The sequence below is a fragment of the Prinia subflava genome, chromosome 7 (genome assembly GCF_021018805.1).
Source record: "Prinia subflava isolate CZ2003 ecotype Zambia chromosome 7, Cam_Psub_1.2, whole genome shotgun sequence".
NCBI classification, from domain to species: Eukaryota; Metazoa; Chordata; class Aves; order Passeriformes; family Cisticolidae; genus Prinia; species Prinia subflava.
The window spans coordinates 15,237,764-15,262,136 of record NC_086253.1 but is presented as its reverse complement, the minus strand read 5'-3'; the positions used below and the strand labels follow the sequence as shown (position 1 = coordinate 15,262,136).

At 40.4% G+C, this 24,373-nt stretch overlaps 1 protein-coding gene across 5 annotated transcripts; it reads right to left on the bottom strand.

Annotated features, from left to right (window-relative positions):
- Positions 1-12,688: 12,688 nt before the first annotated feature.
- On the bottom strand, positions 12,689-24,040 carry LOC134552751 (protein NYNRIN-like). 5 transcript variants are annotated; one of them, XR_010080936.1, is made up of 3 exons: positions 23,514-24,040; positions 17,099-21,359; positions 12,689-15,762 (listed from the first exon to the last, which is right to left on the bottom strand). XR_010080936.1 is itself a non-coding variant. In XM_063401658.1 (2 exons), the coding sequence occupies exon 2, from the start codon at positions 21,165-21,167 to the stop codon at positions 18,879-18,881; it is 2,289 nt and encodes a 762-aa protein (XP_063257728.1). In that variant the 5' UTR covers positions 21,168-21,359; positions 23,514-24,040; the 3' UTR covers positions 16,652-18,878. The 5 variants fall into 5 exon arrangements, 2 of the variants coding, with proteins under 2 accessions (XP_063257728.1, XP_063257730.1); XR_010080937.1 differs by having other exon boundaries at positions 12,689-15,759; XM_063401658.1 differs by lacking the exon at positions 12,689-15,762 and having other exon boundaries at positions 16,652-21,359.
- Between the last annotated feature and the right edge of the window lie 333 nt (positions 24,041-24,373).

The window sequence follows — 24,373 nt, the reverse complement described above, 5'->3', positions numbered from 1 at the left end:
CCAAACCTGGAATCCTGGCTGTACAGATCGATTGTGCTCGTGTATTTTATTTCTCTTCTCTAGCTGAGCACTGGGTGTGCAGACAACAAGGTACTTAACATCAGTGTGAGTAAAATGCTTCAGGTTCAAGCGTGTGCCAAGAGCTTTACTGGATCTCTTTCATAGTTAACATACAGAGTTTTATATAAAATTAGTTTGTTATTCAAGGGCACTGTTTCGGATAGAAGATTTGTGTTACTTGTACGTATTACAGATAGGGGAAAGTGGCTGAAGATGAACATGGCAGATCATTGATAAACAATGACCTCAGATTGCTTGTTTAGATAAGTGGGGGTGTGCAATGTGTGTTGTAGTATGGCCAAACTGAGACAAATTTGGGACAAAGCCAGTGTTTGGAAAATGGAGACCCTTGTTCTGGGAGCCTTTAAAAGGCTTTTGAGTTCTGGTAAATAATCAGCTAAAGGTGAGCTGCCAGCTAACACAGTAGGGAAGCTATTATGATGTCTCAATACATCAGATGGAGAAGTCTCATGTAAAGGATAGGGGAATTATATTATTTTTAGGGGTCTGATGAAAATCTAATGGGGCCTTGAGTTCAGTTTTGGCACATACTTTTTAGAAAGATAATGCTTTGGAAAGTGTTGGAGGAAAAAAAAAGAATGATTACAATATTTTTAAAAAATATGCTTTGCAATGAAAGATTCTGAGATCTCCATCTGTTTTCTCATCAGAGGAGGTTACTTAGTCCTAGTATACAAGAACTAAAATAGAGAAGAAAATTCTAGAAGGTTATAGACAAAAGTAAGGCAACACTGAAGCTGGAAATTGAGGGCACTTTCTTAAATGAATCATTCTAATACATGTTTCAAAATCAATGGAACAATTTACGTAGGATTTTTAACCCTATGATTGCTTACTGCAGAAAACATAAACAGGCTTTTCTGTTAAAAGTCTGTGCTCCTCTTCAAAACAAATAATGATTTAAAAAATCATCTGCATTCTGAGTTACACATAAGGGTCAGTTTTCATGACAGCAATGCCTCTTCAGCCTTATCTTTTTCTGATAAGAATCTGTAGGAAGCAGCTTAGTTCCCTCTTTTAAGAGAAAAAAAATCAAACTGGTTTTCTATTTGGAGAAATTAATAATGCCTTCATAAAAACAATAGATACCCTCCTCTCTTAAAGTCTGTGCTACCTTTACACTAAAGTGGCTCTGAAAATTATAATTCCCTCTATATGCATGAGGAAAAAATACTGAGAATTATGGGAGAATGGACACTTGGGCTTGAAACTGAGTAGGTTTATATTGGATATTAAGAGGAAATTCTTTACTATGAGGGTGGTGAGGCCCTGGCACAGGTTGCTCAGGGAAATTGTGGATGCCCCATCCCTAGAAGTGTTCAAGGCCAGGCTGGATGGAGCTCTGAGCAACCTGGTCTAGTGAAAGGTGTTCCTTCCCACAGCAGAAGGGTTGGAACTAGATGAGCTTTCAACCCAAGCTGTTTTATGATTCAAAGGCTCTTTGTTTCTAGAAGCCAAAACAACACAGCAAAGTAATGCTAAAGCATTACTAAAGCCTAAAGCCACCTCATATTGACCAGATGGAAGGCTGAACGAGCTGAGAATACTGTGGCACAGGAGTATGGTTTTCACTGATGAGGGTTTTGGATGGAGCTGTCCCTTCCCATGGGACTGACACAGGGGGGTAAGTACTGAGCACCCAGCACAGTGGTGCTGCTCAGGAGGGACAGTGGTTCAGCTCCTCAGAGCAGCAGTGCTCCAGCACTGTAAAGCATTAATATGGTCAGTAAGTCCTGTTTTCCAAAAGGGATGAATCCTTTAAGATCTGCACCATGAAGGCACAGCTGCAGGGACTTTTAATCAGTGAAAATTTGGTGCTAGTGCCCAGTGAATTGTGCTTTGAGGATGTGGGCACTGAGCTCCACTGCCTGCTCCAAAGGTATCCTCAGGGCAAGCTCAGAGTGCCCTGAACCTGCTGCTCTGGGCAGTGACACCCAGAGGAGCAGAGTCTCTGATGAGTGTGATTGCATGAGCAATACATAAATGCTATTTATGACTCAAGTTGAGTCTGTACATGAGAACTACTTGGTGAGCATCTCATGCAAAGAAAAAAGTCTGTTCAAAACCACAAGTAAAAAGCTTCTATTTTATTTTAAAAGATCTGTTTGATATTTATTTATGTTTTTGAGTTTGTGTGAATTTCTTTTAGTTACTTTGCCATCTTGGTCTGTTATGGCATGGCCTAAATTAAGGACTAGGTTGCACTGAGGTCAAACGTCAGCATGCTTTGTTGTCACATTTTGTACTCAATGCTGCTCCTACTTTAGACTAAGACAGTCTTAGTCTACAGCTTAGTCTAAAGCTTACATTTCCCTCCTTCTAAAATTACAGAAAACTCATCAGGGTTTCATTTTTTTACTTTATGGAAGATTAATATAGATGAACCTGATGCCAGTCAGGTTTGAAGAGACCAGTCAGATTTTCATATAGCTCTACGTTAAATTATAGAAGGACGAACTTTCAGAAATCAAAGTCTTTTAAAGAGATTGATGGTATTTAGGCTTGATCCTGAATGGTATTAAGGATTCTTTCCTTGGTCCTGTAAATTCTTAACTTTTAAGTTCTCTGCAGCTGTCTCAGTGTTTTAGGTCAAGCATGTGTTTAAGTGTTTTGTTGGATTTGGGCCAGAATGTTCAGCATTATAACTGAAGAGGTTTAACCTGTGGAATCTGGATCCCTTAAACTTCAAATCAGACATCTAACATTTCCAGGACCAGCAATTCAAATAACTTTCAATCTCTCTTAGCTAAAGTATTGATTAAGAAACAAATCGTCAATTGTGCTTAGATTCTGACTTCACAAACAGCTGCTCGTATGCTGGACATCACTAACCTATATATTTCAGTGTTAACATGTAAAGACTTTAAGTGTTTTGGAGAGAAAAATCATCCTCACTGCAGTTTTTTTACAAGGACTGTGATACAGAGGGGTCTTTTGGTGAATCGTAAAATGTTTTGGTCCCACTTTTGAAGTACATCCTGCCTTCTCTGACAAAGTTTGACTTCAGTTATGATTGGCAAGGAGGAATTTGCTTGCTGTACTTTGTAATTTTGCAGGGGGATATTTTACTGGTTGTTAGAGAGAAATGAGTTCTGCTTCCTAGCTAGAACTTTGTTTTCATTGGATGAGAATGAGAGCAAATATTTGGACATAAATGTTTTATGGCAGTACCATATGGTCCTTGGTATTTTATTTTTAATTTTTTGCAGTTGCATTAAAATTCCTTTAATATTACCAATGTATTTAATTTAAAAGATAACTGCTGCATGTAACCTGAGCAGCTGTTTTTCCTAAAATTGCCATAGCATCAAAACTTTTGCTTCTTTGAAACCTATTGCTTTATCTGAATAGACAGTTATATTACTGGTTTGTTTGGGGAGAATTTGTTTCTATTTTAACTAATAAATACCATGTCAGTTATATTGTGTTGTCACAGCTTTGCTCTAAATTGTAGTTGGTGATTAATTTCTAATTGCAATCAGTGAAATCAGATGGTTGGTTAATTTGTGTTGCCAGGATTTTCTTCCCCTTGACAAAAAAAGCACTGAAAGAAATGCAAGGAAATCAAACTACAAACACATTCTTGCTTTTCCCCTTCCCTTCCCAAAGGAAAAAAAATTCCCTTAACTGGTACTTCAAACCTGAAGATTTACCTTATTCTCTTCTCCCAGGGTAGTACTGCAGGGGAAATGAAGTTCAAAATCCAAAGGCCCTTGTAGCACCTGGGGACTTGCTGAGACAAATGAAACACACAGGGATTTAATCTTATGAGTATCTTCTCAGAAAAAAAAAGGTAGATTGGAGTAAAATAACTATGAAATTATCACTCTTTTTTTTCCAGCACCCAACAAGTGTGCATGCTTTTTAACTAAAGCAAATTGAAAAAGAGCTGTACCCAAGCAGCCCATATGTGCACTAAATTATACCATCATAAATAGGGAAGAAGGACAATGGGGGCAGTTGAAAGACTCTTTGCTTTTTGAACTCACACTCCTCTTTCTTCTCTTTTAAAAATTCTGCAATTTTTGGGGGTGGCGAGAGGGAGGAGAAGAGTAATATTTCATATCAAAGTCTTAATTTTATGCTTATATTCCAAAAACTTATTTTCTGTGAGAAGTTAATTCAGTAATAGTCACCAGATGGTGTGCAAATACTAATGAGGGATGTTACGACTCTTGGGTTCCTTGTGGAGGTTGTAGGAGTCGGCATCTTGCCATCAGAAAATAGATGCTGGGGGAGTAGAAGTGCTCCCTGGGGAGGATGTGACTGGACTTGCAGGGCTTCATTTTTGTTGCTGCTTTGTTGGTGGGAGTTCTACCAGTTGTAAGAAACTTTTTCTTCATTAGCTTTAATGATAGAGAAAATGGTGGGACATGGTGCTCAGTATCACAGCTTTGAAGACTGTTATTAATCTTCATTTTCATTGAACCTGAGCGAATACTTAATACAGTTTTAAAAAGTGAAGGAAACCACTACTGCTTGGAGAGTGGGACACAGGCTGGGATGGTCATATATGAGACAAAGAAACATTTATTTGCAGGGAAATGTTATCATTTTTTCTAGAGCAATACTTAATGCTACCTCTTCGGAATGATAATGCTGTGCATTCACTGCCATATGATTTATTGCTAGTTAATCCATCACATCTGTTCTCTGTCCCAGTGGCAGCATATAAACATTGTAAGGCAAGCAAGATGAAACGGAGCTCTGGGATGTCTTTTATAACAGATCTCTGTAAGTGTGAAAGTAGAAATGTCTGTTGATTCATAGCAGCATGCTAAGGAGCTTCTAGTCAACAATGGGCACTGACATGTCAATTCCCTTGTGTGACTTGGGCTCTTTTCCCATCCACTCACTCATTCATCCTCAGAATTTACGCTGCCAAACTGAAAGGAAAATGTTGACAAATACATAGCGCTGTCTCCTTCAGATACAATGTATTTATATTTGCCAGCAAGAGAGCTAGTGACTTCAGCTCTAGAGAACCCCTGAAACACGCAGCAGGGCTGTGTGATGGGATGTGGAGTACGGTGCTGCTGCAAGTCTGATGCAGGATGGTCTTGTCTGGTTTGAAACTGTCCATTGGTCTTATTCAGGTTCATAAAAGGTGCACCCATTTCATGTTAACTCTGATGATGTTCTTTTACATCCTTCCTGGTGAAAATTATTAGACACAGATTTCTATGCAGCTCTAACACGTAGTATTGAGACAAGTGAAGAATCTTTGAGAACTGCATTTCTTCTGTTTTCAGTGATAGAGTTAAATGTCTGCTGCCATGGCCTTTTTATAAATATTTATCTTACTCAGAAAACAAACAAACCACAGCAGTTTTTATGTAATAGGTTTCTTAAGAGTGCTAAGAAGTATATCTGAATATATATGAACATATAAAGAACAAAAGGATCAATTAAGAATTGTGGTGATGTCAGTGTCATTAAGGTGAAATGAAAATATTTTAAGAACAATATTGCCTGTATGATGCCGTCAGTAAAGCATGTAGGATAAAATATGATGAATTTAGGGAACAGAAAATGGACTACTTGACTAAAGTACAGATAGGAAAAAGTTCAAGTGCATCCCAGTCTCCACTCCATGACATTTTCTTCTTTTCATTCTATTAATGTTTGCAATTGTAAATAACATGTCAAAAGCTTGACATATTAATATCTTGCTGCTGAAATTTTTTATGTTCTCTGTTATCCCAGTTATTTAAATTGTGACCAAGATTCAGAACCTTAGAACTTGAAGCATTTTGCTGTCCTTAATAGTATGCTATGTTACATATTCCCATTGTAGATGTCTGAAGAAAATCTGTATGTGTAACTCGCATGTCAGAACATAGATCTGGAAATTGCATTTATTACCATTCCAATGGTATTTATCCCCCTCAGAAACCAAAACAAACAAACAAAGACAAGAAAAGAAAAAGAAAAAGTCTGTAAGCCTGTATAAGGCTGTACAGAGACAAGGACTTGATCACTTGTGTTGGCAGTTCTTGGTGAATTATTTTCCCTGTGGAGCTCCTCAGCACCCAGATTTTCTATTTGCATCTAAATTAATACACAAATATGAGAGAAATAAAAATCTACTGAACTTCACCTGAAGTTTCAAATTTGTTTGGGTGGGAAATTTGATAATCACAGAAGCACAAAATGGTTGAAGTTGGAAGGGACCTCTGAAGCTCATCTTGTCCAAAACTGCTCAAGCAAAGCTGCCTAAAGCAGGTTGTTCAGGACCTTCTCCATAAGACAGATATCTGAAAGAATGGGATATTTCAGAATCTTTTTGAATAACCTATGCCAGTCACCTCCAGAGTAAAAAAAGCATTTCCTGGTGTTCAGAGGGAACCTCCCATGTTTCAGTTTGTGTCCCTTGACTCCTGTCTGTCACTGGGCATCACTGAAAAGAGCCTGACTGTCATCTATGAACCCTTCCTGCAGACATTGATATAAACAGAAGAGATCCCCTGAGCCTTGTCCTCTCCAGGCAGAACTGTCTCAGGTCTCTCACAGGTGAGGCTCTCCCATCCCTTCATCATTCATGGCCCTTTGTTGGACTTTCTCTGGTATATCCATGCCTCTCTTCTATTGGGGAGCCCAGAACTGGGCAAAATATTCCATGTGTGGAATACTAGTGCAGAACAGAGGGGAAGGATCACCTCCCTTGACCTGGGAACCCTCACTCAAATTAAATCAACTAATACCTCTCATGATTTGTACTTCATTGTATCCACTGAGACACAGCCCCATCTAGCCTTCATATGCCTTCAGTTTTCAAGTACTTGAAATCAGCTTCAGTGTCTGATCTCCTGTCAGCTCCTGGTGAAACAGATCTTTTCATACAGCCACAAGAATAAGACATTGCACTCTATAGGTGTATTATTTTCAGTTTCAGAAGTTATATAAAACAACTATTTCCTATAGAAAAGTAGGTTCTACACAGTTATATTTGTACCATATTACAGAAGTACCTGGGACCTAATCAAACACCTGTACTGGTTTCTTTTAAGCCCCATATGGACAACCAGGAAGCAAGATCGTTTCCTGAGGCTGTGTTTGTAAATCAAGCAGCACCCAGGGTGTTCCCAAGCACTGCCATTCTGCTGATACTTTGGGAGAACTGTTCCTGGCAGGGCTTTTTTTTGTGACCAGTAGCACTTCCCCAGCTGATTCCCACACACAGCCCAGGAATTAGTGGAGGTGAGGGACCACTCCCTACAGGCTGCTGGCAGATGTCCTCCCTGTTTTGGGTGCTCGAGATGGTTTATGATATGGTTGCACACCATTCTCCTCTTGCTTAGCTCAGTGCCATAGTATAGTCTCAGGCACATTTAAATTACAAGTATAGGCACAACCTGCATCCCTGGGTCTCATGATGTCTCCACTATGTGTGCCAGGATGTAAACAGGGAAATTAGGTTATAGTAGGGAAAGAGCTAAATGAACACAGTGGAATTTTAAAGTAGAGCTTATAATTCCTAATCAATACCAGATGGAAGAGATTTGTAAATACCATTGCATAAGTAAAGTTTAAGAACAAGTTTAAAGGATAAAGTAATGGCATTTGAAAAGTTTGGTGGAGGTGTTCTCTCTGCACGCCAAGGCAGTCTGAGGGAAATCATCAGTGCTTGCAAGGCAGCAGACGAATTTGATATTCATTGTTATCAGAATGAAATGGGGCATGGGGACTCAATAAGGTAAGAGATTTATGCAATGGTTTGTTGTGAAGTTCTATAAGGCATTTTATTTACTGAAGTGGAAGCCATCAACCAGTCAGCCATAGGGCCTGTGAATTTTGGCATGATATACAGAAAATTGTAAGTCCTAAGAATTTTCCAACAAAGAAGTCATAAGCCACAGCAATGTACAGTTGGCTTAGTCTTGTAACTTGTGATCATCTAAGGGACAACAGATACAAGTGAAAATTATGTTTATTGTAGTTACATATATTTATCAAAAGACAGACATGTTAGATTAGTCACATTAGGTTAGATGTTTGACCTAAAAAAAGTTAGGTAAATTTTCCTGGTTGTGTGTCAGTCTTAACAGCTTGTATGATTGTAAATGCATGAAGACAGAAAAGTTAGCAGAAATATTTTTTCCTTACATAATTGTGGAAATATCAATCTATCTAAGGAGAATGGATATATTATTTAAGACACATTGAGGCAATACAGTATTTCAGGGTGTTGGAAGAAAAAAGCAATCAAGCAGCTCACTGCTGTTGGATTTTGTACAGCCTAGACCACCCCTTCAATGTATTATGCAGGTGTTACAGATCCTGATAGTTTTGTTTGTTTCTCACCCTTTTATTAGACCAAACTATGGTGGTTTTTCTCAGCTTTGAAGCAGAAGTTATTTACAAAAACACATAACTAGAAGTGCTGTTTGCCATGGTTCAGTCCAGTGGCAAACTATAGAGGAGCAGCTAATCTAGAGGTTCAATGCAGTCAGATGACCAGAAACTAATTTCCAATGAGCTGTTTACTATATTTAATTCAAGGGCTGATCATACCACATTTCCACTGACACACTCAAGAAACAAAGCACAAAAGTACAAACATGAAAAAAGAAGTCTTAAAGCTAAGTAATAAAGAAGCTTGCTGGAGTAGTGAATACTTAAAAGTCAAAGAGAATGAAGATGGAATTGAAGTCCCAGGAGCTGCCAAGAGGTATGTTTTCAATTCTGAAATCTTTTTTTGCACTGTGATGGAGCTTTACCTTTTTTTTTAAGTGCAATTTATTTCTTTTTCATCCTAATCTAGATTTATTAGGCAGCAGAAAAAAAATAATAGTTTTTCAGCTCTATTTCAGATAAGCCTTTAAACCACTTGTGGAAATGACAGAATAACTGCCCTGCACAGACCTTGAATCTTTTTCCAGTGGATGGATATCTAAATTATTTAAAAGTTTTTTTTTTTCCTTTGGAGGTGACTTGGAGAGGTTGTGGCAAGGGTTTGTTATAAAAACAGGAAGCAGTTTTTAAAATATATTACAAATATAATATAAATAATCATTATACTAGCATGGCTCTCCAGTGACTTGCTAGTATGAAAGAGAATTTCTCTAGGTCATCATTGTTATATGTGACAGCAGCATTGACTTTTTATGAAGGCAGGGATAGAACCCAGGGTTGCTGTGCTGCTTCCCTTTGACACTGAATATTTGTGGTAAGTGAACTGGTAAATCTGTGTTTTCACTTCACCTTTTAGTGGAAGGTGTTCCTTGCTCGTGGCAGGGGGGCTGGGAAGAGATGATCTTTAAGTTTCCTTCCAACCCAAACCACTGTATGATTCTATGATTTTCCCAAAGGACACATGTCTAAGAAAACAATCTGATCTGGAAATGTGCACTTGGTGTGTTCCATTTTTCTTCATAAACTCATGTAAAATTTAGGCATTCTTCCCGGAATGCATAAATTACTCAGGGTTGAGTGCAAAGTACTGCAGATTCTTGCCAATTCACAGTATTTATTAACAGGTACAGATATTTACTTTCTATATATCTGTTCAGAATACTTTTCAAAGTCCATTAAAATAGTTATTTACTAGTAGATCTCTTTGCCTAGTGCTGAAATAATTAATTCACTTGAATTATGTAAATGATTATACACTATACCTGGTTTAGCCTTCACCAGTGTTAATGTTAATGCCACTGTCTGATTTTTTGGTTGGGCTCTTCCTTTACCATGGGGTTCTCTTGGAATATAGACAAGCCCTGGTGTGAGTGGCTATTTTGCAAGACAGGACTTTAGTGTGTGTAGCTGCTGCTCCTGGGGCAAGAGCTGCCCTTCACAAAGGCACCAGGACCGTGTGACCTCCTGGTTCCCAGGGCTGGGGTGAACTCCACGCCTTCCTGCAGACTTGCGGGAGATAGGATCTGGATTTTTTTGGGTAAAAATGAGGAATTATGAAAAGGTTTTGAGAGGACTGCCTGAGCTGAGGTGGTTTAGTGTACATTTGGGCTGCCAAATGGATGTTTAGCCTCTCAAAGAGCATGGTTTCTCTGACTGTAGCCTGACCTTCACGTTTACAAGGAGAGGTTCATGTGTGCAGGGGGAAGATGGCTGTGTATAACTTCAGCATTACTCCATCAAATTAACATATCTAAGACTATAAAAAATCTTTCACAATGAGATTTTTCAGGGAAAAGAGTGTTTTTGTTTGCATACTGAGTTATAATGCTTCTGAGAGTCAATGCTCAGTAAACCTTTGCATTTAGGAAACTTTTCTAATCACTGTTGATGGTGATTCCAAATACTGTCTGATAAGTGTCACAGTCAATGTCACACTTGTCAAACAGTGCCTTGAAATGTGATTTTTTTTTCTGAATACTGTTGAAAATCATTATTTATTTATTAAGTACCAGAAGTGCATTATTGCAATACGAAGAACAGAATAAAACTCAGTGTGGCTCCAAGGAAATTACAAGACAGCAGATATTTAAAGAAGTAAATGTACTGGGTGATTCAGATGTTCTGACTGGCAGTAATGTCATTATTTTTTCTTCATTTGTCCTCCCTCGTAGCTCACATGAAAGATGACAAATGACCACTTTTGTCTAGGCTGGTGAATGCTGTAAAAGAAACATTTGGCTTGGGAAACACACAATGTCTACATATGAGAGTAAAAGTGAGGCCTAGGCACATAATTCCAAACCCATTTTTTCTTCATTACTGTGCTACCTATACAGCAAGAGGGCTGCAGTGCTCACATTGTTTAGTGGCTGCAGAAGCAAGTTTGGTACAAAAACTATAATTTTATTTCTGACAAGCTGTATGACCTTAGGGAAGTTATCTTATTTATCAGGGCTTCAATTCATCTAACTATAAAAAGTGGAAAATAATGTTTTTGCACCTTTCCAATGAGCTTGTAAGCATTATAGATAACAGAACATGCAAAATATTAGTGATATTCAAACTGATTAGAGAGAAACTCCTTATCTTCTTACTGATCACTTGGGATCAGCTGTTTTAACTAGATTTAGGCACATCTCCAAATATTGGTATTTGTAAATCAGTTTCAGAAAAGTTTTCAAAGCTGTACCTCATGATCACATTTGTGTAATTCTTGTCAAAAATGAAATCCCAAGCTATTTCTTCCTAATGTCATTAATTATTCCTCTGTAGAGTGTAGTTAATGAATTTTAAAGGCTGATGGGCCTTCATATGGTCATTGTCCAATCTGAACCTGTTAGAACTTACATCGAGTCCAATGGTTCTGCTTGAATGATAGATTATCTTTTCAGAGTGAAAAAACACCAGACAGAAAAAAAAACAAAACCTCATTCCAGTCTTGGTTTAAGCATTTCTAATAATAGCAAATCCACTAAAAACCTTGGTAAATTGCTCTGGGGTTAATTGTGTTCACTGCAGAAATCTTTTCCCTCGCTTGAATTTGCTTAGCTTCAGCTGAGGTTTCAGTGTTAATTCTCATATTGATTTTAACATGAAAATTCATTTTTATTTTTACAGAAAATGGGTCTGACTTCTAGTACACTGTGGAATAGAAACAATGTTAAAATTATTTTTTGTGAAACATTTTTCTTGTTATTCAGTCAGCTCTACTATTATCCTTAAATAGTGTTGCAATTTTTTAACTCCGATTCATTTCTTGGGAATAGAAGTCAAACTTATGCAAGCGTAAATTTTATAACTCTTCTTTATTTTTCATGAATATTTTGTTCCTTCATTTGCTTTTCTTCAGTCCAGTACCTCTACAATTCTATTATTTCCATTAAGACACCATCACTGGTATACAAGTAATTTCTTTTTAATTCCATAGAATGCATTTCAGGAGGTCTTTGCAGGACTGATGAGGTTATGTGGTGAAAATTAGAGGCTGGGTAATAGCATTTTTTCTGGAGAAAAGCAGAGGACTTCTGCCTTTGTTCAATTTTGCATTAAAAACACATTGCTATAAGTACACATGAATTTTTAAAAGAAATTTTGGCAAAAAATGACCACTGAATCATGTTACACAAATGAATCAAATCTTTTATAAATAGTAAATAAAACACTTGCAAACATAATTTCCCAGTGAAGACAATTATAGGGACTAAAATGGACTGACACATGTATACAAGAATGAAAGCTTGGTTGGTTTGCATTTACTCATGCTCACATAAAGACCTCTTTTTCCCAAACTGAGACTAAACTGGAGTATAGCATCCCCTCTGTAGGAGTACAACAGGCCCTCCAGATTATAAACTGTTATGAAAAACATAAAATATGGTAATATTTGCTATTATAGTAGCAAGTGTATTTACAGAAAATAATTGGGAATATATGCTGATAAATATACACTGAATATATATATGTATTTATGAATATTCCATAGAACCATAGAATCATAGAATGGCCTAGGTTGGAAGAGACCCTAAAGATCGTCCAGTTCCAACTCCTCTGCCATGGGCAGGAACAGCTTTCACAAGACCAGGTTGTTCAGAACTCCATCCAGCCTGGCCTTGAACACTTCCAGGGATGGAGCACCACAGCTTCTCTGGGCAACCTCTGCCATGGCCTCACCACCCTCACGGTAAAGAATTTTTTCCTAGTATCTGATCTAAACCTCTTCTTTCAGTCTGAAGTCATTCCCCTTTGTCATGTCACTACGTGCCCTAGTAAAAAACCCCTCTCTGTCTTTGCTGTCGGCTCCCTTCAGGTACTGGAAGTTCACAATTGAGTCACCCTGAAGCTTTCTCCTGTCTGAACAATCCCAATTCTCTCAGCCTTTCCTCACAGGACAGATGTTCCATCCTTCTGATCACTGTGGTGGCCTCCTCTGGACTCACCCCAGCAGGTCCCTGTCCTGGCAGTGCTGGGAGCCCGGGCTGGGTGCAGCCCTGCAGGTGGGGTCTCTGGGCTGGAGCAGAGGGGCAGAATCTCCTCCCTTGCCCTGCTGCCCTCAGGGCTTTGGATGCAGCCCAGGGCACGTCTGGTTCTCTGGGCTGTGAGCACACGCTGCCAGCTCGTGCCCAGCCTCTCATCCCCCAGAATCCTGGGGCTCTTCTCAACAGGGCTGGTTTGGATCTGTTCATCCCCAACCCAGGTGCAGCACCTTGCACTTTGTCTTACTCCATCTTTTGATACTCCCATGGGAGTCTCACTTCCCACTTCTTCAGCTTGTCCAGGTCCTTCTGGATGACATCCCGCCCTCCTAGTGTGGCAAGCTCAGCCCTCAGTCATCTGCAAATTTGCTGAGGGTGCACTCAATTCCTTCATCTCTGTCGTTAATGAAGATATTAAGTAACACTGATCCCAGTATGGATCTGGGAGGGACACCATTTGTCACTGATGACCATCTGGACTCAGAGCTATTGTCCACTACCCTCTGGATGCATCCAACCACTTTGTTATCCATCTAGCAGTCCACTCATCAAATCCACCTCTCTCCCATGTAGAGAGAAGGATGTTGTGGGGAACTTCTTAGAAGTTGGGATAGAAGTTCAAATAAAAGACATCTGTAGTCCTTCCCCTTGTCCACTGATGCAGTCACTCCATCACAGAAAACCATGGGGTTGGTCAGGTAGGACTTGCCCTTGGTGGAACTCTGCTGGCCACTTGAATTATCTCCTTGTCCTTTTCCATGGACAGCTTCTCCATGAAGAACAATTTTTAGGAGGATCTGTTCCATGATCTTCCCGGTCACAGAGGTGAGTCGGATAGGTTGGTAGTTCCCAGGATCTTCCTTTCTACTCTCTTTTTAAAGACAAGTGCAATATTTCCCTTTTTCCAGTCAACCTGGGACCTGTTTACTGTGACTTTTCAAATATCGCGGAGATATTACATCACCCAATTCCCTCAGGACTCTGAGTACCTCAGCCTTATCCTCATCATTGCTACTACTTTTCCAGTGCTGTTTATTATGAGGGTACACCTCCCTGATCTTCCTTTTCTGGTTATCATACTTTTAGAAGCTCTTCCTGTTATTCTTTGCTTCCTTTGTCAGGTTCAGTCCCAGCCTCATCTTGGTCACCCTATACAACCAACCTTTGTTTCCATACTTTTCCTGGGTGACTTCCCTGTCCTTGCTTCAGCTGTCTTTCTCTTTAGTTCAACCAGCAGATTCCGGCTCAGCCATGCCTGTCTCCTGTCTTCCCTGCCTGATACATAGATGTGTATATAAAATACACAGAATAGATACTGATACAATGCAGAATATACACTGGTAATAATGCAGAGATACACAGAACTAGAATGATCAGTAATGTTATTTCCATATAACTTAGGGCATCTAACTTTCTGTTTTGATGGGGGAGGGTATGTGTAATTGTTGGTAAAATAAATGTCAGCAGTTGGGTGAAAGGGAGGGTAAGGAGAACTGACTGAAAAGCAGGTGGGCTGTTCACTGGTAGAAGTGGCTTCCCATTTGTGTTGGCAAAGTGACCCTAGACTTGATGGCTCCAATCCCAGCAGGAACGGAATCTGCTCTCTGAGATAGCTCTGGAGAATCAGTCCTGAAAGAGTAGTTTCAGACCATCTGGAGCCAGATGGCCAACTTCAGACTTCTAAAATTTAAAGGGCAATTTATTTGGCTTATTGAAGTCTTAAGTGAGCTTTGCCATTGACTTCAGGAAGGGACATGAATTTACACAGGGTTTTGAATTCAGAAGTATAACCAGGTTAAAAATCTTTTAGGATAGAAGATGAACACTCAGAGAAAATGTGTGGGAGCTGTACTGGGAACAAGAATCTGGATTTTCCAAAAGCAGATGGTGAAAAATATCTTTGCTGCTAGCTGGTGCCTGAGCTTGAATTGCATTACTTTGCTGTTAAAATCCAGTCTATTCAAAGTCTGTCTGCATGAATTTTACATTTCTAAATAAAAGTGTAATAGGACAATTTAGTGATTTGATCTCTGCTGTCTACTCACTTTTCCTTCCTAGAGAAATTACCAGTATCCAAATACACTAACCCATCAGTGTCTCAGCTACAGACATTGCTGAATGATTCTTATGTATTCATTGGTAAACTATTGTCTCTTTCAATTTACCATCATTTTGCAGGCTGAATTATCTTCTATTCATTATTTATCCATTTAAAAGTGTCTTGCAAAAATAAACCCTAAAATATTAGAATTACAGATATTGAGTCCTTCATTTGAAAAAATGGGGGGACGTGTGCTAAAAGAAGAATTGAGAAAATAAGTTCATATATTGGAGAGAGTGGTGAATTATGGAAGATGAGGTGCTTTTAAGTTACATAGTTCAGTGCACAAAGCAGCTTATTTTGGGCAAAAGTAGTGGTTACTACAAGACGATTTTTATGACTTTCATTGCAGTTCTGCCAATCCTTTGTCTCATTTTCTGTCTCTGTATAAATAAGGATGGTTGTTTGCATTCTGCAGCAGAAAAACTACGACGTTCCATGTTTTTCAGTGTATGGGAGCTTGGGTTAAATCACTACCAGAGGCTTGTGGGCTGAGCTCTGAGGCTCTATGGGTGTGCCTCTGGTGCCCAGGGGAGCACGGCAGGGAATTCCCTCAATGGGTGAGATGATCAGTAAATCCCAGTGCGGTGGGGTACAGCACTGTGCAGTCCAGCCTTGGCACTCGTGTGTTTGTCCAGCCTTGCTGATGGGCCACAAATAACATCAGCTGTTTCCATCCCAACCTGTTCATTCACCTCTGATCCTCCCTGCCCTGCGTGGACACGCCATACAGACCTCTCCAGCTCTCTTCTGCTGAAAAAGAATGGAGAAGAGCATTGAACACTGGCATACAGGGAACATACATTGAATATATGTCAATGGATAAAGGAGTGCAGACACTAGTCACAGAGTGCAGATAATTAAATGTGAGATATAGGTTCTCTAAAAGATATTAGCATTGGTACCCATTGGTCATCATTCTGCTTTATTCTAGATCTTTTCTACACCTTCGGTTTTAGTTTCAACTTGACATATGACAATTAGTGATCTTATTACTATTTCCAAATTATCATTAAAGAAAGAAAAACAAGTTGAGTAGCTCAAAGCCAAACAGAATAGTGTGGGATATATAAATATCCCCATTTAGGGTTCTTGCAAACTCCTTGTGCTAGCAACCAGTCAGTTGTTCAGGACTCCATTCATGTAAATTGGGCTTTTTTGATATTGTAGAGAGCTCATGTTTCAACTGGATGATTACACATTACAAATTAGTGCCTTATAGAAAGGTTAAGTATATTGCATTTAATTAAATTATATTTATCAATTTTTCAACTTCTGCCAGACTTTTAATCTATTAAAAATAAGTCAGATTTGATTAAATTTATTATCAGTAAAATGATTAACTGGCATTATTGAGATTTCTTAATGTTAATTTTTATTCAGGCTAGTACTGTATGTGATATCCCATTGGTTTAATCACTGGATTAAACCTAGGGCAATAGTTATCTGATTTTATCACTTGGTACTTCTTGAGTATTTGCACAGTGACACTGCAAATCATCTAGAATTTCCTTAATGCAACAAGATTTATTATGGATTAACATCAGTATGACAAACATTTTATTGGCCATTCCTTTAATATACCTGGGTGAAGATAACTGAGATCCACTTGTTAGCGTAGGAAAACATATAACCACACAGAGGCGATCATATGCGGTTCTTTATTCCAGCGCGCGGGACACCGGGGTGATAATACACCCAAATCTGATGTCCAAAGCATACAGAGTCGATTCGTGATTTTTATAGTTTACATTATACACATGTTAACTAACCCCCACCCCTAGATACTGATTATCCTATTCCTTAGTTACTATCTTAAATCATACCTACGCTTCTACCCTGATCCACACTTGATTTGGTTAAAACAATAGCATGGAGCTGTTTACAGAAACTGACGCTTGTTCCCAGCTAGCTGCGTCAAGTTCCAGTTGTACGTTCTCTACTTTCCTCCCCTTACATATTACTCAATCTAGAAATTATATTTTTTAACCCTCCACCAACATTCCCCCCTTTGAAAGTATTTTCACTCTAATATACTAAGTGTAAATGCTTTCACTTAATACAGTCCATTAGGCTTTAGAGTTCATACTGGATGTTCATCTTCAAATCCTCTGTTGTCATAGGCTTTGTCTGGGATGTTGTTGCGGATTGAAGGTGCTGGGTTCCGTGCCAATGCCTTCATTATGGTCCTGTTCCAAGATGCCTTTTTCTGTATCTCTCTCTTCAGGATTCTGTAAATTAACTAAATTACTAAAAATATAATCAGTAAAATTATCAGATTTTTAAGGATAGACTTTATCCATGAACTCACATTCCATCTTAATCTTTCAAAGATTTTACCCAACCAGCTAGTAGCTAAATCTTTTGTTCCTTTTGTGCTTCATGCTCTATTTGTTTTAGCTGACTGATGTCATGTTCTACATTTGCAGTTACATTTGGGATGTGGATGCAGCAATGGTCGATTTGTCTTTTTAAATATCCACACACTCCGTGTTCTTTCAAAAGTAACATATCTAAAGCCAAACGATTTTGCAGGGTCATTTTGGTGGTGGCCTGTAATTGCACATTGAGTTCCCTAAATCCCTCTCGTGTGATTCTTGCTAATCTGTCTACCTGACCTGTGAGTCTATATAGCATTTCTCTATTTCGATAATTTGCAATGGGACCAAACAAGGATTCTAGGGCCCACCCAATCTTTACTCCACTAGAGGGTTCCTTCCAAGTGTCATCTGGGTTCTTGTCTTCTGAGACATCTCGCTTTGCTTTTATTTGCAAGGCTTCACTGCTCCTGTTAAATGGGGATTTCTTCCAAATTGGACATAAAGTGGGAAGGCCCAGGGTGATTTCTCTTACCTCCCCGTCCATAGGCAAGTGTGTTGTCCATGTGCCATCACTCATTGCCCATACAAATGGTCCTGGACTTCGAATGGTACTCCTGCTACATCCTACTATAATCTTAGAATCTATTTTGCCTTGTTTGTGTTTAATTTTCCTGCAGGCACAACCAATTCGTAAGGCTATTGCCAATGGTGACCACTGTTTCATTTCTAGATTGTCAGAGGTGCAATCATAAATTTTCTTACATACCCACCAACTTACCTTATTTGCCTCTTTCTGACTGCTAGTATCAGTATTTGCCACTGTGGGATCTGTCTCATTTTCAGAGCCTTTCCATTTAATGCACCAGGGTGTGCTTTCCATATATTGGAATTTCTGGAGGATGCTCACAGACCATGCACTGTCCCAAGGTTCCAGTCCTTTCCAATCCTTCTCTTCACATTTCCACACCACAACACTTTCTGTAGCGTTGTCCCTGATCTTTTGATAGCGTAGAAACCAACATTGCCATTTTGCAAGGTCTTGGTCCTTAACCCACCACTCTATGATTTGTCCCAATTTGCCATTACTAAGAATGCACTCCGACTTTCTCATGGGTTGCATATAGGAATCCTCTGTTATCTTCCAGTATTCTCTGACCACCACCCTTGACTCTGGTACTTGTTTACAGTTAATTGTTTTGTTCCCTCCTATTTCAGGTAATTTTGACGTTATTATTCCCCAGCTTACTGGGTCCCCTGCTGCCTTTGGTATTGGCAGACAGGCCGTTATTCTGCTGGTATTATGCATTTTAGCAAAGTCTCTGACCAATCCAATCATTACATTCTCAGCCCGAATTTCATTAGAAATTTCTATTACTTGTGTTTTTGCCTGTATCTCTTTCTTCATTCTAGAATGAAGAGTTGTTAGTTGACCCTTCTGTATCCCATATCCCAAAGTAACAGCAATCCCTACTGGTGACATTAGTATCCATGAAATTAACATTACCCACAGGAAGAGCATGAGCACAGTTACCAATACCATTTGAACAGTTACAGACGTTTCAGCCTCAGCTTTGTTGGTCCAAAAGTTTCTACAGCCCACGACTGGACTCCACGAGGGACCTTCTTCACACGTGTGTAGTGTATCCAGGGTTCCACTCCAGCCACTTTGACTGCTGTAAAGGTGGTTAGCAGTACCTGATGGGGACCAGTCCACTTCTCTTTTAGTGGTTCTTCGTTCCAGGTTTTGATGTATACCTCATCTCCTGGTTCGATATTGTGGACTGGATTCTCCAGGGCCAGTGGTCTGTTCCACACGAGAACACTTCGGAGCCGAGCTAGAGTTTTCCCGAGGGACAGAACATAATTATACACATCTTGTTTCCCTGTGACATGAACATTTGGATTGGGGTTAGGAGATTCATATGGTTTCCCATACAATATTTCATAAGGACTAACTGACATCCCACTCCTAGGCTTTATCCGAACCCTCAGCAATGCTATCGGCAAAGCCTGTGGCCACTGCAGTTTGGCTTCCTGGCATATTTTACTGATCTGCCTCTTCAGTGTCTGGTTCATTCTTTCTACTTGCCCACTTGACTGGGGTCTCCATGGTGTGTGGAGGTCCCAAGATAATCCCAATAACTTGCTTACCTCTTGTACCACCGTGGCTATGAAGTGTGGGCCTCTGTCTGATGATATCCCTAGGGGCACCCCAAACCTGGGAATGATCTCCTGTAATAACCACTTAACTGTTTCCTTTGCTTGGTTTGTGCGACAGGGAAGGGCTTCTGGCCATCCAGAAAACGTGTCAACCCCTACTAACAGGTATTTGTATCCCCGAGTTTTTGGCAGTTCTGCAAAATCCACTTGCCAATAGTCTCCTGGTTCTATTCCTATCCGAATTCTGCCTAACTGTGCCTGTCGTCTAGCTACGGGATTGTTTTTCAGACAGATTTCACATTTAGACATTACTGACTTGGCCATTGTTTGCATCTGTACTGAGATTAGGTATTGTCTTAACCACTTTACCAACGCCTCTGCACCCCAGTGACACTCATTATGTTTTACCTGTAAAATTTCTCTCATTACCAAAGGAGGTACCACTATTTGCCCTTGTGCGGTTACATACCACCCTTCTGCATTCTTCTGTGCCTTCAGCAGTTGTGCTAGTCTGTCATCTTCGATTGTATAGTTTGGCTTCGGAGGCAAATTAAATTGAGAGATATTAAGTCTTGATGGTATCAATGCCATTGTTTTCTGCACCTCTCGCGCTACCTGACGGGCTGCCCAATCTGCTTTTCGATTTCCTTCACAAATTTTGGAGTTGCCTGATTGATGTGCCTTGCAGTGCATGATTGCTACTTGTTCAGGTTTTTGTACTGCATCTATCAATTGTAGGACTGCATCTTGATGTTTAATATTTGTCCCTTGGGAGGACAGCAGTCCTCTTTCTTTCCATAAAGCTCCGTGTACATGCACTACTCCGAAGGCATATTTGGAATCAGTCCAAATATTCACTGTCTTCCCTTCACTCAGCTCGAGTGCTCTGGTTAATGCGATTAGTTCTGCCCTTTGTGCAGACGTGTTAGGTGGTAGTGATTTTGCCTCTATTACTACATCAATTGTAGTTACCGCATATCCCGCGTATCTGGCTCCGTTCTCCATGAAGCTGCTTCCATCTGTAAAGAGTTCCCACTCTGGTTGCTCCAGGGGGACATCCTTCAGATCTGTTCTTGCTGAATAAGTGTGCTCGATGACTTCTAGACAGTCATGCTCTAATGGACCTTCCTCAGCTGTGGCACCTAGAAATAGAGCTGGATTCAAGAGGTTAGTTGTTTTTAGTGCAACATCATCCTGCTCAGTCAGGGTTACCTGAAACTTCATCATCCGGCTTGGAGAGAGCCAATGGCCCCCCTTTTGTTCCAGGACTGTAGTTACCATGTGTGGCACATAGACATCTATGTGTCTTCCCATTGTGAGCTTCCTGGCTTCCTGTATCAGCAGCACGGTAGCTGCCACTGCCCGCAGACATGAAGGCCATCCGGCACTTACGTTGTCGAGTTGTTTGGAAAAGTAACCCACCGGCCTTTTCCAGCTTCCCAGTCGTTGGGTCAGGACTCCCAGTGCCAGTCGCTGCCTTTCATGCACGTACAGCTGAAAGTCTTTAGACAGATCAGGTAATCCCAAAGCAGGAGCAGTTGTCAGTGCTTCCTTTAACTTCTGGAAGGCCTCTTTCTGTGGTTTGCCCCAGGTGAACGGCTGCGTCTTCTGAGCCTCGTACAAGGGTTTTGCAATCAGTCCATAGTCCATGATCCACAGGCGACACCACCCTGTCATTCCGAGGAAGATCCGCAGCTCGTGTAGATTCTGAGGCTCCTTCTCTGGTCCAGATTTCCAGTTCTTTTGCCAGTTGACTTCCAAAGAGAGTGGGCGACCCCTTGTACCCCATCGGTAATCGACTCCAGGTGAGCTGAGTTTTTCTTCCACTTTCTGGATGTTCCCACTCAAAGGCAAATAGTTTCCTACTTTCTTGGTCAAGGGGTATACAGAAGAAAGCATCTTTTAAGTCAATTACAGTAAACCATTTATATATCTCTTTTACGGATACTAACAATGTATAGGGATTGGCAACCACTGGATGAATGTCTTTTGTTATCTCATTTATACCTCTTAAATCCTGTACAAGTCTATACTCACCATTGGGTTTCTTCACTGGGAAAATTGGGGTGTTATATTCCGATTTACATTCCTCTAGAATTTGATATTTTAAAAATTTATCAATGGTCTTTGCTATTCCCTGTCGTGCTTCTGGTTTTATAGGGTATTGTTTGATTCGTACAGCCTTTGCTCCTTCTTTTAACTCTACATGTACCGGTTGTGCCAATTTAGATTTTCCAGGTACATCTGTTTCCCAGACAGAGGGAATTACTGCATCTTCTACTTCTTTAGGAATATTAGAAATTGGTTTTTCTTTTATCATCAAAATCTTTCCTGTCTTAGACTCCGGAATTTTCATTACGAGTTCACCATTCTCAAAAGTAATTACTGCCTCTAGTGCTGCCAGTAGATCGCGCCCTAAGAGCGGAGTTGGGCAGTCTGGCATGTATAAGAATTCATGGGTCAAGATTTTATCTTCAAAGCTCAATTCTAGGGGTTGCAAGAATGGCCGTACCTCCTCCTTCCCTGTGGCTCTAATGACTGCTGCTGACTTGTTCCCGATTTGCCCCTCAAGATAATTTAGTACAGAATGTGTGGCCCCCGTGTCAATGAGAAAATCTACGTCTTTTCCTTCTAAATGCAAAGTCACCATGGGCTCTCTTGATCCTGGCTCCCTCTCATGTAAAACCATGACCCTGGCTACACCATCCAGCTGATACTCACGACTTTGATTAAACATACTGTCTAACTGAGGCTGACCATTCTGGCTAAACCGGTTTGGACACTCTCTTTTCCAGTGTCCCTCCATCCGACAATATGCACACTGATTCAGACCTAATCTACCATGACCAGAACCTCTGCCAAAGCCACCTCTATTAACGCCACGACCACCTCTACCACGTCCCCGCCCCTGTCTCTGTAAGACTGCCAAAAGGCTTTGCCCCTGTTTTTTTGACAATTTCTCTGTCCCTGTTATTATAAACTTTCCAGGCAACCTCTAGGAGTTTATCTAAGTTTCTTAACTCTTCCCCTTCCAGTTTCTGTAGCTTTTTCCTAATATCTTCCTGTGCCTGACGCAGAAAAATAAAGGCAAGCTGAGTTCTTCTTTGCTCACTGTCTACTTGAAGATCAGTATATTTTCTTTCAGCGGGTGTGGGCGGGGGAGCAGGATAGCTTTGAGCAGGTGTATGTGGAGAAGGGGGGGGTTCTCTGAGCAGGCAGAGGAGAGGCAAGCGGAGGAGCGGCTGGCACAGGCAGAGGAGGATCAGCAGACAAAGGTGGGGGTGAAACATATTGTGCTGGCGCGAGCGAGGGGGGTGTAAGAGAATCAGGTGGGGTCAGGGTGAGCGGGGTAGAACTTGGTGTTGAGGGGGCCGTGGTGGTTCCAGGAGCCATGGGAGATACCAATAATTCCGATTCCAGTTCGTCTCTTTTTCCCCCTAAAATTTCACTTAAAACTGCATGTTCCATACAATGCTTATTTTGGACGCAAGCCAGACACTTATTATTCTCAAGCTTCATTGCTTTCATTTTGTCAAGCCACAAAACCGGTTTCTCAAGCAAGCACAGAAATAAGTCAATATATGGTAATTGTTCTACCCTTCCATCTTGTGTACAAAGCAATCTAAGTTGCATAATAACCTTCACATCAAAAGACCCGTTTTTCGGCCACCTCTGATTTTCAGGCAAAGCGTATTTTGGCCAGTGAACATTACAATATTCAATCAACTCATCTTTTCGTAATTCCTGACCGAAATTCCCCTCTTTCCAATGTGCCAACAAACAACCCAACGGAGAAGAACTTGGTATAGAGGCATTATTGCTGCCCAAAACCTCTTTTAACCCTTTTAGTTTCTCCATATTACAGATACATAAAAACCACAGATGCCGAACCTGCAACGCTTTCGCGATGTCTGACGGACGGCTGCCTAGGCAATACCACCAGGAATTCCTTTTGCCCAACCAAGCGTAGCTTTCGCTGCGTCTTAATGGCAGGCCCCCAGACCAGAGAATAAAGAACCTTACCTCTCACCAGGGGTCGTTGTGAGCGGCGAGGGTCGCGGCTCCGATGGGCTCCCCGAGAAATCACCCGGTGCCGGCTGGAGCGTGATCGGGTCGCGGGGTCCTGGCTGCGCCCACAAGGTCCCACCTGGGTCGCCAAAAATGTTAGCGTAGGAAAACATATAACCACACAGAGGCGATCATATGCGGTTCTTTATTCCAGCGCGCGGGACACCGGGGTGATAATACACCCAAATCTGATGTCCAAAGCATACAGAGTCGATTCGTGATTTTTATAGTTTACATTATACACATGTTAACTAACCCCCACCCCTAGATACTGATTATCCTATTCCTTAGTTACTATCTTAAATCATACCTACGCTTCTACCCTGATCCACACTTGATTTGGTTAAAACAATAGCATGGAGCTGTTTACAGAAACTGACGCTTGTTCCCAGCTAGCTGCGTCAAGTTCCAGTTGTACGTTCTCTACTTTCCTCCCCTTACATATTACTCAATCTAGAAATTATATTTTTTAACCCTCCACCAACACACTGACTTCTGAATATTTATACCAACTCACTTTTTTTAAACACCCAACTATGTCACTAATGCATTAAAAAAAATCATTTCAGTGTACATTACCTTTTGTCATATCTAGAGAACATGTCAGGTGTTTCTATGTCTTAGCAATTTGTCCTTTTGAAATAGTCAATGCATTGCTAAAAAACCCTTTTGGAATAATAATATGCTTAGCAAAAAATCCAAAAAACCCCCAACAAAATAAAGAAACAAAAATTCCCAGGAGCCCTATCAGCCCTGGATATTCCTAAATGCCTCTAAATTTTCTTCTCAGTCCTTACTTGGATTTTGATTGAGGA

Coding starts and splice junctions, on each gene's coding strand:
- LOC134552751 (XM_063401658.1), bottom strand. CDS start 21,167: ATGACAGGGTGGTGTCGCCTGTGGATCATGGACTATGGACTGATTGCA.